At 45.8% G+C, this 14,655-nt stretch overlaps 1 protein-coding gene across 1 annotated transcript in view; it reads left to right on the top strand.

Moving 5' to 3' along the window:
• PAPSS1 (3'-phosphoadenosine 5'-phosphosulfate synthase 1) overlaps positions 1-14,655 on the top strand; it is an 82,677-nt gene that overhangs the window by 50,823 nt on the left and 17,199 nt on the right. The window contains exon 10 of the mRNA XM_015417041.1: positions 1,301-1,569. Coding sequence (XP_015272527.1) covers positions 1,301-1,569 — 269 coding nt within the window. The remainder of the gene's footprint in view (positions 1-1,300; positions 1,570-14,655) is intronic.

The following is a 14,655-nucleotide window of genomic DNA, read 5'->3' as shown; positions in this document are numbered from 1 at the left end:
TAACAAACATCGCACAAAGGGCGCAGCTCACCCCATTATGAACCCCAAACAGGTGTCATTCCGACATATGCAGCCTTTCACATATGGAGGTTACATTCCCGCCTTTGACCACACTGTCCTTCTCCGTTACCCCCTCTAATCCCCCCTAAGATTCTCACATATGGAGGTTACATTCCCGCCTTTGACCACACTGTCCTTCTCCGTTACCCCTTCTAATCCCCCCTAAGATTCTAAGAAACTTACTCTAGTAACCATCAGGACACGTTTACTTGATCAACATGTATATTCAGTGAAGAAAAAAGTACCAACTAATCTGTGACATGGGAGATACTGTTTCCAGGGTCAGATTCGGGTTTCCAAAATACAGAAGAGAGCACTGGAAAGGGCAGGGGGGTGGCCACGGCCATTAGTAAGGCCCGTGACACACTTTATTTATTTATTTACATTCCATTTGTATACCGCTCACCCCCTAAGGGCTCTGAGCGGTTTACATTACATTATGCAATACATCCTACCGAAGGGCTACACATACAATGAAGGGGGAGTGACTGACCTAACAGGCACCCTCTGGCGGAGACTTGTTGTTCTTAGTCTCTCTGCGGGAGGTATTTTCATCCGGTGGCGGCAACTTCCTGGCGCAGGTCTTCTGGCGTAGATCTTCCTTCAGTCGCTTGTGATTCCACGGGTGAAGGGCGCGTCAGCGCCGGCTCCTGCTGCGGCCTCTGTCCAATAGGCTCCGGCCTGCTGCGTTGCCCCGCCTCCATGCTCCGTCAGCCCAGCTCGCTCGACTCGCCGTCGCCGCCATGCTCTCCGCCGCTGCTCCACCGTTCTGCCACTACACCACCATGAAGGATGGGTCCCCCCCCCCGCTCTAATGCAGAAGCTTCACACAACCCATTTTTGGGTCCCAAGCCATAGGCTGGGAAACAGTGATGTAAGGGAAGATGGCAGCCCTAGAGGATGGCCTACAGTTGGAAGGACCCGTGGCTGATGCTTGTGCAGAATGATGTCAAGCAACCAGCATTGACCCATACATTAAATATTCCCTGCACAGCTCAGTGTAATAGTGCTGCCTGCATCTCATTATTCTCTGCTCTCAGAACTGGGCAGACAGTCCATTAACATCTACATTTTTCTGCAGCTGCCTAAAATCCTCTCCCAATCTCCCCCATAGAGCTCTATTGTAGGCAAAGCCTTTCTGCGGATTATAAGGCGGCGGGCCGTGGAATGCAACAGGCTGTTCAGCATTGACTGCCTCTGCCTGTGCTAATATTTGTGGAAATCTCTCATTGTTCCTTAGATGCTGTCTTCGCCTTCCAGTTGCGCAACCCTGTGCACAATGGGCATGCCCTGCTAATGCAGGATACTCATAAGCAGCTGCTGGGACGGGGCTACAGGAGGCCAGTTCTGCTCTTGCATCCACTGGGTGGTTGGACAAAGGACGATGATGTTCCTCTGATGTGGCGGATGAAGCAACATGCGGCTGTGTTGGAGGAAGGAATATTGAATCCAGAAACCACTGTGGTGGCCATATTTCCCTCTCCTATGATGTATGCTGGGCCAACCGAGGTAGGAAGTTCATTATGATTGCTGTGATTGTCTCTGATCTTGCTTTGTCTCATTGAATTTCTGTAGTAGGCAGTATGGCCATCTTGGGAGTAAACAGCTTCTCTGCAAGACTCATGGGCATCTAAAGCACCTACCATGAGCTAGTGACACTTAGTTTTAGAGGTCTTAAAAGAGAGGTATCTCAGATGCTTCTTGTTTGCAGTTCAAGAGACTTGTTGCACCATCTCTGTCTTTTGATTTACGGAGTGCTTTTATAGCTTTGGTATATTTCAATATGTGAAAGATTTGGGATCTTTTTAGTTTTTTTTTATTTCAGTGTGTCTTTTGGTGTTCTCGGATCTGAGACAAGTGTGAGCAAACAACTGAAAAGAAAACATGCTTTTGGCAGTCCCTCTGTCTGGGCATGTTGTTTCAAAGCATGACATAGTACCATAAAATGTCTCCCACCACACATACAGATTTTTGCTTGGAACATTGGTGGGAACTGGAAATAGAGATGTGTAGAATTATCTTCAGTCCAACTAGTTTTGTGGGAGGGATAAAAGTTTTGCTGAAGGTGACCCAAATCCTGATCCAAACATTTAGGAGAAAATCCATCTGTGGTCTTATCCATGGAGTTAAAGAAAAATGTTCAGTTTTACAGACTGTTTCTTGCTAGACATTTCTCAGAAAGATGCTGAAAAGAATTGACTTAAGGAATTGTTTTTTTTTAAGGTTCATTGTTGATAATTACATGCACACACAAAAAAGGAAAAATGTAGATCCAAAAAAAGGGGGGGGGAAGAGAACCAGAATAATCTACAATGAATCCTAAAAGGCCAGTGGGCAAATCTTTACTCATTTGCACATTGCAGAACATAAGAAACAGTATATAGTGGTCATTACATTTATCAGATTTTGAAAATCTGCTTGAAGGAGGAGGAGGAGATTGGATTTATGCCCCACCCTTCACTATCTGAAGGAGTTTTAGAGCAGTTTACAATCCCTTTCCCTTCCCCTCCCCACAATAGACACCCTGTGAGGTCGGTGGGGCTGAGAGAGCTCTCTCAAGAACTGCCCTTGAGAGAACAGCTCTATAAGAACTTATGACTGACCCGAGGTCACACCAGCCACTGCAAGTGGAACAGTGGGGAATCAAACCTGGTTCTCCCAGCTTGGAGTCTGCGCTCTTAACCACTACTCCAATAAGAATTGTTAGATTAAGGCCCTCACTACAATCAGCAGTCACATCAATTGCAATGGTGATTGGAGCCCTCTGGATTCCTCCAGGGTCTTGCACTGCGGGAGCCAAAGAGGATAGTGATGACCATGGATGCAAGCCTTTGAGGTTGGGGAGCCCGCTCCCAGCACAAGGTGACACAAGGCCTCTGGTCACAGAAGGAAGCAATCCTGAGCATAAATTTCCCGGAGCTCAGAGCCATCAAGCTAGGCCTTCTGGGATTCAGTGAATTTCTGTCAGGCTACCACATCTTGGTCCAGACGCACAGCACAATACAATGGTGAAAGCGTATGTGAACAGATAAGAGGGGACCAGATTCAGAACCTTGCATGAGGAAGTGAGCAGTCTGATCAGATGGGCAGAGGTCCATCTCCAGTCTCTGAAGGCAGTGCATGTGGTGGGCCAGAACAATGTTTCTAGAGGACTGGTTAAGCAGAAGGGCACTAGACCAGTTGGAATGGATGCTCTGCCCAGCAGTTTTCCATCACATTTGGGACAGGTTCAGGAGGGTGGAGATGGATCTGTTTGCCATGGAACAGAACCGCCAAGGGCAATGGTTCATGTCCCAGACAAGGAATTGGCACCAACGCCCTCAATTGTGACTGGCCTCAAGGTCTACTATATGCTTATCCTTCGATACAGCTGATGCACAGAGTAACTCTAAAGCTGGTAGAACAGAGGGCGGAAATTGTTCTAATCACATCTTTCTGGCCAAGAAGACCTTGGTTTCAGGATCTGAAATGGCTGCCAGTTACACAGCCCTGGTGTCTGCCCTGAGGGAGGATCTTCTTACTCAGGGGTCAGTGAGATATCCTCCTAAATCCAGCCCTCCTAAATCTCACAGCTTGGAGGTTGAGCAGAAACAACTAGGGAAGATGGGATGCTTGGGGTTCTAGAAATCATGCTGGCCTCCAGGAAAGAGTCTACCAATAGAGTGTTCAACACTACCTGGCAGGTTTTTCACATGTGGTGCTCAGAGCGTAGCATGGATCATCTAAAAGTATCAATCAGAGGGATTTTATCCTTTTTTCAAGACAAGTTAGAAAAGGGCCTTAGCATGAGTGCATTAATGAGGCGGGTGTTGGCTATTTCAGTGATGAGGGGTGCACAGAAGGGAAAATTTCTGGTTCAGCATCCCCATGTAAGATGTTTGCTTCAGGGGACCACACTGTTAAATCAGCCGCTTTGATACGGTCCTAAGGGTGTTGTGTAAAGAGCCATTTGAACTTATGGTGGCTTGTCCGCTGAAGGAGTTGACCTTTAAGACTCTATTTTTTTTAGTAGGGATTACATCAGCTAGGCATGTGTTGGAACTAAGGGCCCTATCTGTAGATAACGAACTTCGTATTTACCACAATGGCAAGGTGGTTCTATGCCCAGATCCAGCTTTCATCCCCAAGGTAAATTCTTTATTTCATTAGTCAGAGGCCATTGGTCAGAGGCCATTGTGTTGCCTTCCTTTTGCCCCAATCCTACACATGACAAGGAGAGGGAGTGGCACTGTCTAGACATTTGTAGAGCTCTTAACTTCTACCTCGATAGGACCCAACAGTGGTGTAAGTTAGATGCCTTATTTGTGTCATTTAGGAAACCTTCCATAGGACAATGGGTTTTGACCTCTACCCTGATTAGAGTATGCATTATAATGACCTACAAAGCTAAAGGGTTGAAGCCACCCCAGGGTATCATGGCACACTCTCTTAGGGGGGTGGGTGCTACTTCTACAGCGTACAGGGCCTTCCCATCCTTAGAGACAATTTGTGAGGCAGCCATCTGGAAGTCAGCACATTCTTTTACTAAGCACTACTGTATAGATAAGCTGGCCTCAGCTGAGGTGGCATTTGGGCGAAGATTACTGCAACAGGCCCTGTAATTCACAAAGCCAAGAGTCCCACCCCAGGGCACAGTGCTTTTTTATGTCCTGGAAGTAAAGGACTGCCCCACTCCCAGGACCACCAGAGAACGAAAGATTTGTCTTTACTTACCGTGAAGCTTCCTTGTTGGTGGTCTGGGAGTGGGGCAGTCCTACCCACCCAGATTTTGGGAGCATGGCTTCTGGATTACAGGGGGTGTTGCAGTAGGGCTAAACCAGTATAATATTCTTCTTTTCTTCCCAGGTGTGGACCCAGGGAAGTGAACAGTAGAGCTGATAAGATTAATTAGGAATGGGTTAGTCCTTCTTCCCTTTTTAAAACTAGTTTGGTACTGAGTTTGAATTCTGACAGTTTTTTGAGGTTTGTTTTCTCACCTGGTCGGAAGTAAATTTTATTTTCAGTTTGTATTGGGGAAAATATGGCTTGGAGACGACTGGGGAGATCCTAGGGGACAGGCTATCCCCACCTGGATCAATTGAGAGGCTGACCCTGCTAGTGGAGCCATATCCCGGAAGTAAAGGACTCCCCTACTCCCAGACCACCAAGAAGGAAGCTTCACAGTAAGTGAAGACAAATCTTCCGTTCTCTTGCATGCTAAGCTGGTAAAGGAAATCAAGACACCCATTTGTGTACAGGGATGGCAACTGCTGACTGAAGTAAACTAGCCAATGTTGTCAGGAAGACTGGTGCTGTGACCTGTGATGAGAAGCTCTGAGGCTGTACATGGGGCAGAATAAGATATCTAATGGGGAATCTTGTATCTCTCGAGTCCAGACAATTTCAGCTTTTACTTTAAAAAATTCTACCTTAAACAGCAGTGAAGAGCTTTATGGAAACTCACGCCTTAAGGATTTCAATAGTGCTTTACTGGGCTATTAGATACAGTCGTGTAACTGTGGAGAATGTTGTCTTTTGGATCTCCAGCATTCACCAACATTTTCCTTAATCTAATTGCATTTATATCTGCAAAACTGTAAAATTTACTGTTAACAAAACATTTAATATTTTCAGACTAATTTAAAATGTTGCATTTCTTACATGGAAAGAAGTCGAATGTTTAAAAACTCCAGTTTCCACATGAACTCTGGTACATGAATTCTCTCAAACCGCTCATCCAACATACCTGTTCTTGCATATGAAAAGAAGATGTGAGGGGCAGTGCGGGAGCGTAGCCTATAGAGTTCTGTTAGCAAACAAATCCCATTGGCAGCCTCTTTCCCCCTCTTTGTTGGTATGTTGGTATTCTCCACATCTGCTCACTGTATCGGGGCACACATTCTAAAGACTTATTGGTACTGAAGTTTTCGTAAGACTGGACGCTGATTTCCATTGGTTCCACCTTCCACTGCAAGCCCTTGCTTTCATAAGAGACGCCAATGTTGGATCAGGCCAAAGGCCCATCCAGTCCAACACTCTGTGTCACACAGTGGCCAGAAATACCAGTGCCATCAGGAGGTCCAGCAGTGGGGCCTGGACATTAGAAGCCCTCCCACTGTTGACCCCCCCCCCAAGCACCAAGAAGACAGAGCATCACTTGCCCCAGAGCCCCTAGCTATACCTTGTGGCTAATAGCCACTGATGGACCTCTGCTCCATATGCTTATCTAATTCCCTCTTGAAGCCGTCCATGCTTGTAGCCGCCACCACTTCCTGTGGCAGTGAATTCCATGTGTTAATCACTCTTTGGGTGAAGAAGTACTTCCTTTTATCCGTTCTAACCCGACCGCTCTGCAGTTTCATGGAGTGCCCATGAGTTCTTGTATTGTGAGAAAGGGAGAAAAGTACCTCTTTCTTTACCTGCTCTTTCCCATGCATAATCTTATAAACCTCGATCATGTCACCCCTCAGTCGTCTTTTCTCCAAGCTAAAGAGCCCTAAGCGCTTTAACCTTTCCTCATAGGGAAAGTGTTCCAACCCTTTTATCATTCGAGTTGCCCTTTTCTGCACTTTTTCCAAAGCTTTGCCCCCTTTCATGTTCCTGATTCCCCATGAACCCACAGGCACAAAATTTCAGGGGGATTCAGTGGTTTGGCTTTAGCCATCTTTTCCACTGGTGATAAAGGGAGAAGGTCCCCTTTGATCACCCAGAAAGGTTATGCTGAGGTTCATGAGACCTGTATGTATAAAAGCCACGTGGGGTGGGGACTGTAGTGAAGAGGGGATGGAATTGAGTGAGACTCAGCCATATAGCTGTCTAGATCCAACCCAGTGAGCTGTAGTGCCAGGAGAGAAGCGTCAGAAATCATGGCCCCCTATTAGGAGAAGATGAATGCTCCTATAATCTTTGGAAGTACGTGGTGGGATACAGGCCAGTGTTTGCCTGCTTGGAATTATCAGGAGTGTTTACTGGTCCAGTGACACTGAGGGACAGAGGGTTTGATCTGAAATAATTTCATTTGCTTTTGTGTCTTTAAAGATACATAACATAGTTTTATGCCTTTAGAACAGATCACGATCCTAAAAGCAGCACATTTCAAGTACCTCACTTGCACTTACATGCAACAGTCAGTTAACTTTCTCTCAATCCAAACTGGTACATATTAGCAATTCCAAACAAACCCAAGATAAGGGCCATTTTAAAAGGAAATGCCTTTGTTTCTCCTTTTGCTCATTCCTTTAAGGGGGAGGGGTTAGTTTATTAGGAATGTTTAATTTTCTGCCTGCCAAAGGGCTAATGCCTGAAGCATAAACAGTGGTGAAGTCTTTATCCTTCTCTGATGCCAAGTATCACGTGTGTGTGTGTGGGGGGGGGGAGTGAGCTTTCTCCATCTGGGAATGATGGACAAAGTGAGAGGAGAGCTCACGGAGACAGACAGCAAGCGCCAGAAAACGGATTGACATTTAAAACCGACCCCGTGCAGCAAGACTCCACAAGGTGTGAAGACAGCAAGCATGATGTGCAAAAATGCACATTTAAATGGTCCTCCTAAGAAACACTTTGGGTGCAGTCCAGAACACCAGCCTGCTCCATTTCTATTGTCTTTATATTAAGCAGCTGAACCATGTGTCGAGTTGTATCCATTGGCTAATTGAAGTCATTAATGCAGTCTCTGAATATTATGCGTGAATAAATGGAGTTGAATATATGGACACGGTTTCCCCTTATGTCCTTGGGGCGAATTTGGAGGACATGGAGACTGAGATTTGATCAGAAACTCTGTCCGCAGTCTTCAGCTGTGAATAAAAATAAAATAAGAAACATCCCGTAATTTATGCTGTGTTTTCCAATGACCTCAGAAAACTGCTTGCCAATTGTGTGTTTTAGCCGACTAATAAAAGGCAACTCTTCCCTTTAATCATTTTCTGTAGGTCATTTAGAAGACATTGGTACCAGATTTGTTTCTGTAGCGCAAATGACTTGCAGAACAATAGACAGCTGCTAAGCCATTATGGTTATCAGCGGTCTGAACATGGTTTTCCAGTCAGTAAATATTTAATGGGCATGTTTTGTAGATCTCAGTAACTTTTTGAAAACAAAATCAGTTTTTCAAAAATACAGTTTTTATGGGGTGTTGCCTAACATGATAGGAAACTATGTTTTCAGCCAGGTTGTTACCTATATGATGGCAAAAGGTGTCCCTAAAAAGAGTGGCTAACTTTTGTTTAGTGGGGGTGGGGAGTAAACATCCTGATTGCTGAAATCCCTGGGAAAGATGAGTAATATAATTGTGCATATCAAATTTGTTAACTGTCCTCAAGCTTCTTGGAACTATTATTTCTCAGAAAAAATCTTAATTTGTAATAGTTGTAGAATTGTTTGCTTTGTAATAATAATAATTGTGGCAACTTAGAACATATATTATTCATCTATATATATACATATTAAGTCAAAAACCCAGAGCTGGAGTGGCAGAGCTGTCGATCCTTGTTTAAATGGGTTTATACAACTGTGGTGCAAACATCTGTAAACTTGCAGTACTAAGTGGGAAACCACATGTGTCTGCAACACACCTCTCTCCATAATCTGGTGCATGTCATTTCTCTCTGTGGTCAAGGTGAAAATGTTTACCACTTGTTCGCTCTGGCAACCGTTCAGTTAGCTCCTGGCTGCAAAATCCAAAAGCTGGTGTACAGAGGGACTTTTTTTTTGTTGAACCTTTCTTTTGCAGTTCTTATGAATTTAGGAAGGAAGTTATAATCTTTAAAGAGTAAAAAAATATACTTTGAGGGTTTTAGATGTGGAATATCGTGCTCTGTAAGTGAATATTAAAAAAGGGAGGACATATCTGTGTCTGCAGCAACCCTGATGTTCACTTACAGCAAGCAGGAATTTGACTTGAAGTTTTAAAACATTGCTGGCTATTTTGCAGATCGTAATTGCCTTTTGAAATGTGTTTTCTTTTATGGATGATGCCGCAACATCTGAAAATCAGTTTTCTAAAAAAGTCTGTAACAGGCAGAAAATGAAGCCAACTTTTCATGCTATTTTTGTAACCTTGGATAAATACCTTCTTTCACAATACCAAGTGTATGGTATCAGATGAGAAGGGTGCACACATAAATAAATTACCACTTTCCCCTTAAAGTACCGGGTCTGCCTATTTCCTGGTTCCTGTTTCTGTGGCCTGCTACTGATGTGCCCTCCACCCAGGTTGCCTAACCCAGAAAAGGACAGCAATCTTGTGCTCCTCTTGTACAGGCAGAAATCCTGTCTTCCTGTTTGTTTGAAAAATGAGGTTAGCATCAGGTATGCACCACTCCTAATGCTAACTGAAGTTAACCAAACCACATTGTGCAAATCTACTTTAACCATGATTGCAAACTATAGTTGGGTACTTTGGAAGTAGGACTGCCAAGTCCCCCCAGGGGGTGGGGATTCCACCACCAAAAGGGCCCCAATCCGCCGGTCCGGATCTGGCTGGCGGGGGGAACCCCACCCCCGAAGTGGCCAAATCAGGCCGACGTGCCGAGTGTGATGACATTGCCTGGAAGTGATGTAATCAGGCTGGGCACGTCGCATGGCGACGCTCTAGCAATTGCCCTGAAAACTCTATGGTACCCAAAAAATTTTTTTAGGGCGATTGCTAGAGTGTCACCCTGCAATGTGCCCAGCATGATTACATCACTTCCGGGCGACGTCATCGTGGGGTGTGCGCACTTTGTGTGCGCAACTCCCAGACTGGGACCGGGTCCCCCCCCGCTATGCCACGTAAGAGACTTGGCAACCATATTTAGAAGTAATGGAAGAGGCTACATTCCTCACCCCCGCCTTTTCTTTCACTTTCCTTTTTTCTCTCTGTAATTTTAGAAGTTTTAAAACTTCTGCAGGGGGTCTGCAGTCTTTTTGAGCCTATGTGTACTTTTGGAGTTCTGACACAAAATGGCTGCCACAAAATATTTATTTGTTAAATTTTATTTTAAACCGCCCTCTCCCAAAGAACAGGGCTCAGGGCGGTGTACAAAATACATCATAAATACAGCAATAAAACCAAATAAAATCAAATAACCTAAAGATGGCACTAAAAATCCTAATGGTGCCACTGTCTCATAGGGAGATTGGGGGTGGGAGTGCCAGAAAGATGAGACCATCACTGTTGTCAATCAAACGCCTGGTGGAACATCTCTGTCTTACAGGCCCTGAGGGAACTGCATCAGGTCCTGGCAAGGCACGGATGTTTTTTTGCTGAGTTCCACCAGGTTGGAGCTGGGGCAGAAAATGCCCTGGCTCTGGTCAAGGGCAGCCAGACATCTCTTGAGCCAGGGACTACCAAATAATTGTTGCAAAAGGCAAAGCCCACCACAAAATGGCTGTCTCAGGTTACTTTCAGTCACACAGTAAGGGTCCTTTTCTGTGGTGGCAACTGCTGCTAAAGCAACATTTAAAAAAAATTGAGCAGCCAATTAGACACCTTGGTGGATAAAAGCCCCACCTGGTCATGCCCACTTTCTAAAAACACTTGACAGGCACCAGGAAGAGTTGGTATTGTTAACTGTGGCCCCGTTCACACGAGGCAGTTTGGGCCGGGAGCAGGCCAGATTGGAAGCGGAGCAAACGGGCGCGATCCCACGCCAACATCTGGCTGGCGTCGCGCTCCCATTTCCAACCTGGCCCTTCCCGGGATGAAGCGCATCAAAGATGAACCACCTACCTTCGGTGGTTCATCCTGATGGTGCGCGTCATCCCTGCCGTGGGATCGGTGGCGCGTCTTGCCGCCGTCGCATCCCCGGCCCCCCTGCCGTACTGCGCATGCTCGAGCATGCGCAGTACAGCAGCATCCGCCTCCGAGCGTCTCATCCTCCCCGGCATCTGATCGTGCCGGGGAGCCACGGAGCGCGGCAACCGGGATCCGTGGGATCCCGCCAGGGTGTGTTTTCTTTGGCGCGGCTTTTAAAAGCCGCGCTTCGCCCCATCTTTCCCCTGCCGTATGGACGGGGCCTTTATAGACTTTCTTATGTGCCAGGTGATACTTAAGTGACAAATCTGTGAGGCATTGTTGCTGCTATATTCATTTTAGAGACAGTGATGGCTGCATACACAACTGATGCATTAGCACTCAGACGCTAACTAGATGAAATGGAAGAGATCCATAATCATAATATCCAGTGTTTTTCATTCAAAAACAACCATGGAAGTTCCCTGTCTGGTTGGGGAGGGGGGTCACGTTGCGGTGGTTAACCCTATTTTCTGTAGCTTTAGGTTTTCTAAATTGCTTTTCCACCAGTGGCTGTTATAGAGTATTATACAGGGTATAAAGACTCATTAACTGTAAATTCCATACTGGGGCAAATAGCAGTGGGAAGGGGGAGACTTCTATCCAGGAAATAACTCAGCGGAAAAACACATGACAAAGGAATGAAAAGATTGCTGAAGAGAATGTGGGGAATGCATCAGTCTTCCCGGTGCAACGTGCTGGAACTGCTATTGTCAGTCAGGCATAAGTTAAGAGAATGGGATTCTCTTGTGGATTGGTAAATGGGTCAAACAGGACACCAAGGGCAGGAGTAAATGGTCTGTTCTCACAATGAAAGGAAGTAAGCAGTGGATCCCCTAAGGATCTGGATTAGGATTTATGGTGCTTAATTTGTTCTGGAATTGGGGGCAAATGTTGATGTGGCCAACTTTACAGTGTAAACCAAATAATTCGGGATAGTGAAAAGTGAAGGGAATGATGAAGAGTTCCATGCTGCAGCTCAATTGCTATCTGGAGCTTACAGATCATGCATAATCACACCCATTCTGCTGTCACTCCAACGGTCAGCCACATGATTCAATTCAAGGTATTGGTTATTTTGGAGTTATCCATGCCCCCCCCCCAAACAAATACTTTGTAATAACTTTGAAAAATATGATACTATTGCTGTTTAGTTTATGCATAGAACGGGATCCCCAGCGTGGTGCCCGTAGGTGGCATGGCCCCCACCAACATCTTTCCTGGTGCTTGTCAAATATTTTTAAAAAGTGGGCAGGGCCAGGTGGGGCTTTTGCTCAGCAAGGCTTCTGTTTGGCCAATGGAGATTTGATTGACTGTGCAGATTTTTTAAAAAGGTTGCTTTGGCAACAGCTGCCACCGCAGCACAAGGGTCTTCACTGTGTGACTGTGGCAGCTGTTTTGTGGCTGTGCCCACCTGTTACGTCAATATTCCAAAGACGCCCACAGGCTCTAAAAATTGGGGACCCCGGCATAGAGGGTCTGTGAAGGGATAGCAGGAGGGTTTCAAATTATTACAATGTATTTTCCAGTGGTGAAGCAAGTGACTGTTACAAGGGAGGTTAAAAGCTCACTAAAAAAGAGCTTTCAAGCTCAGAATAGGTTTTCAATTAGGAGGGATGCGTTTTGAGTGGGCTCCTAAAGTCCAGGCTCCAGAGCCACTATGAACAAGGCTTGACCACGAGTTGGCAGCTGATTGGATGGAACCTTTGGGAGAAGGTAGAGAAGTGGCAGTTGAGAGCAGGTGAGTGAAAGGCAACAGAGAAGCAGCGGGAAGGTGGTTGAAAGGCTGAGGATCTCGAAGAAGAAAGTCACCAGCTGTCAGATCCTCGGTTAAGACACTCTCCACAACACTTTTGGCAGTGATGCTTTATTAGAGATATGCTTACTGCAGGAACTGGTTCTTCGTCAGGACTGAAGAAAGCACACGAAATTCAGAGGTTATAGGTAAAACCCAATGCACCCCCATACCCCATGCATATGTCAGCATTCAGCCACTAGCGTTTCTATGACAACCCTGACAGATATACAGTGTCTTATTTACTCCAGCCTAGCGAAAGAGTCTCCAAGGCCAAATCCCATGAGAACAGGCTGAGGGGTGCAAGTTGAGAAATAATTATGGCTACTACAGACAGTCTGTCATGCCTGCCCTTGACTCAGCCCCAGAGCCAGCTCCTGACAGCCTAAGAGGGGAGGATGCAGTGCCTTTAAGAGCTGAAGAAGCATCAGGATCTGCACCTACTGTAAGTACTGAGGAGGATACACAGCAATCTGAGTCAACTACAGGACGGTTTGCACCTGGGATTGAGTAGGCCATAAGCGGCCATGAGCAATTTGTGCTGGCAACCTCGTTCGTAGAACCAAAAGCTCTGCACCTTGATTCCTGTTTGACTCTGTGGCTTTTGGACTCAGCTTGTGTTTGGACTGCTCTGGCTCCTGACTTCCAGCTTTGAACCTGACCACGCCCTCGGCTTTGCTCCCTGTATTCTGACCTCTGGTAACGTTTGACTACGGCTTTGGTGTTTTGGGTCTTGTTTAATGCTCTGCTGACTGCTCTCCCGGCTGACCTTTGGACTTGTATTGTGACTCCCCCTGTCTGCTTGCCTCCCTGGCTCTACCGTGACACAGTCACTCAATCCACACACCTCAGGAATTCCCTCTCCCTTAAAGCATGGCAAGGTGAAGCAGAATGAAGAGAAGCGAAACTGAAACCTTGACACCAGCAAGGCCTTTTAATAAGCTGGGCAACTGTTAGAGCCTCATTTTGAGTACTGTACTTTAATGAGGGACTGAATGGCATAAATATTGTTTAAAGAATAAATGTGGGGTTTTTCTGTTTTCAGTTCATTTTCTGGGGACCTGACCAACAACCTGGTGAGGCTGGTAAACGTTTGTAGTCTTATCAGGTCATCACAGTTATCAGCTACAAAGTGGCCTTGGTCCAGCTGCCCATACACATGCATTCCCTATCCTGGCTCCCACCTTGTAGAATGGCCTCCCTGACAAGCTTAGGAAGTAGGGATCCCAGAACCCTGGTCTGGGAGGGGGATCCCCTGATTTGGAGCGGGCTTCTTAGCCACCAGCCAACTGGTTGGCAGGGGGAAATCTTGCCCCCAAATGATGTTTTTGGGCCACTTCTGGTAAAACTGGAAGTGACATCATCATTCTGGAAACACTGTGCCAGGGGATGCTCTGGTATTTGGGCAAACTCTATGGTTTTGAGGGCGAAAAACCATAGAGTTTTGCCCAAATACCAGAGCATCCCTGCACGATGTCAATTCCGGGTGATGTCATCGCATCAGGGATGTCTCATGACATCCCCCCACCTCCTGGAATGCCCCCCAAAGCCCCCTGCCAGCAGAGGTAAGGGACCTGGCAACCCTGTCAGGAAGACTGCTACAGTTCATCAGAATGTTTCAGAATAGAACTGTTCAGGAGGGCATTTTTTATAAGGAGTTCAGAATTGCAGTATAATGGAGCAGGTCCAGAATGGTGTTCTTAGAAGAAGACTGGAATTCTAGTCTATTGCAATGTGTATGTATTATCTTGCCTCTATTGCATTGTCTCCTACCTTTGTAATCTTGTATTGTGTTGGTTATGTCTTGTCGTGCTTTAGGCAATTTTCTGTGTGCATGTTTAAATTTGTAATCCTAATTCGTTTTCATTGTTACTGGATTTCTTGTGCCATCTGAATCGTTGTCTATATTTTGTAATCTGTCTTGAGTCTTAGCTGTAAGATATTAATGTGGCAATTCAGTGTAAGTAATGCACATTACCTTTGAGGGGAAAAATCCTTGTTTTAAATGCACACTGATGGGGGAGTCTAAATTGAATGAGTGAACAGA

The sequence above is a fragment of the Gekko japonicus genome, unplaced genomic scaffold, assembly GCF_001447785.1.
Source record: "Gekko japonicus isolate JY-2015 unplaced genomic scaffold, Gekko_japonicus_V1.1 scaffold628, whole genome shotgun sequence".
In the NCBI taxonomy this organism is placed as follows: domain Eukaryota; kingdom Metazoa; phylum Chordata; class Lepidosauria; order Squamata; family Gekkonidae; genus Gekko; species Gekko japonicus.
This window is presented reverse-complemented; position numbering and strand designations above follow the sequence as displayed.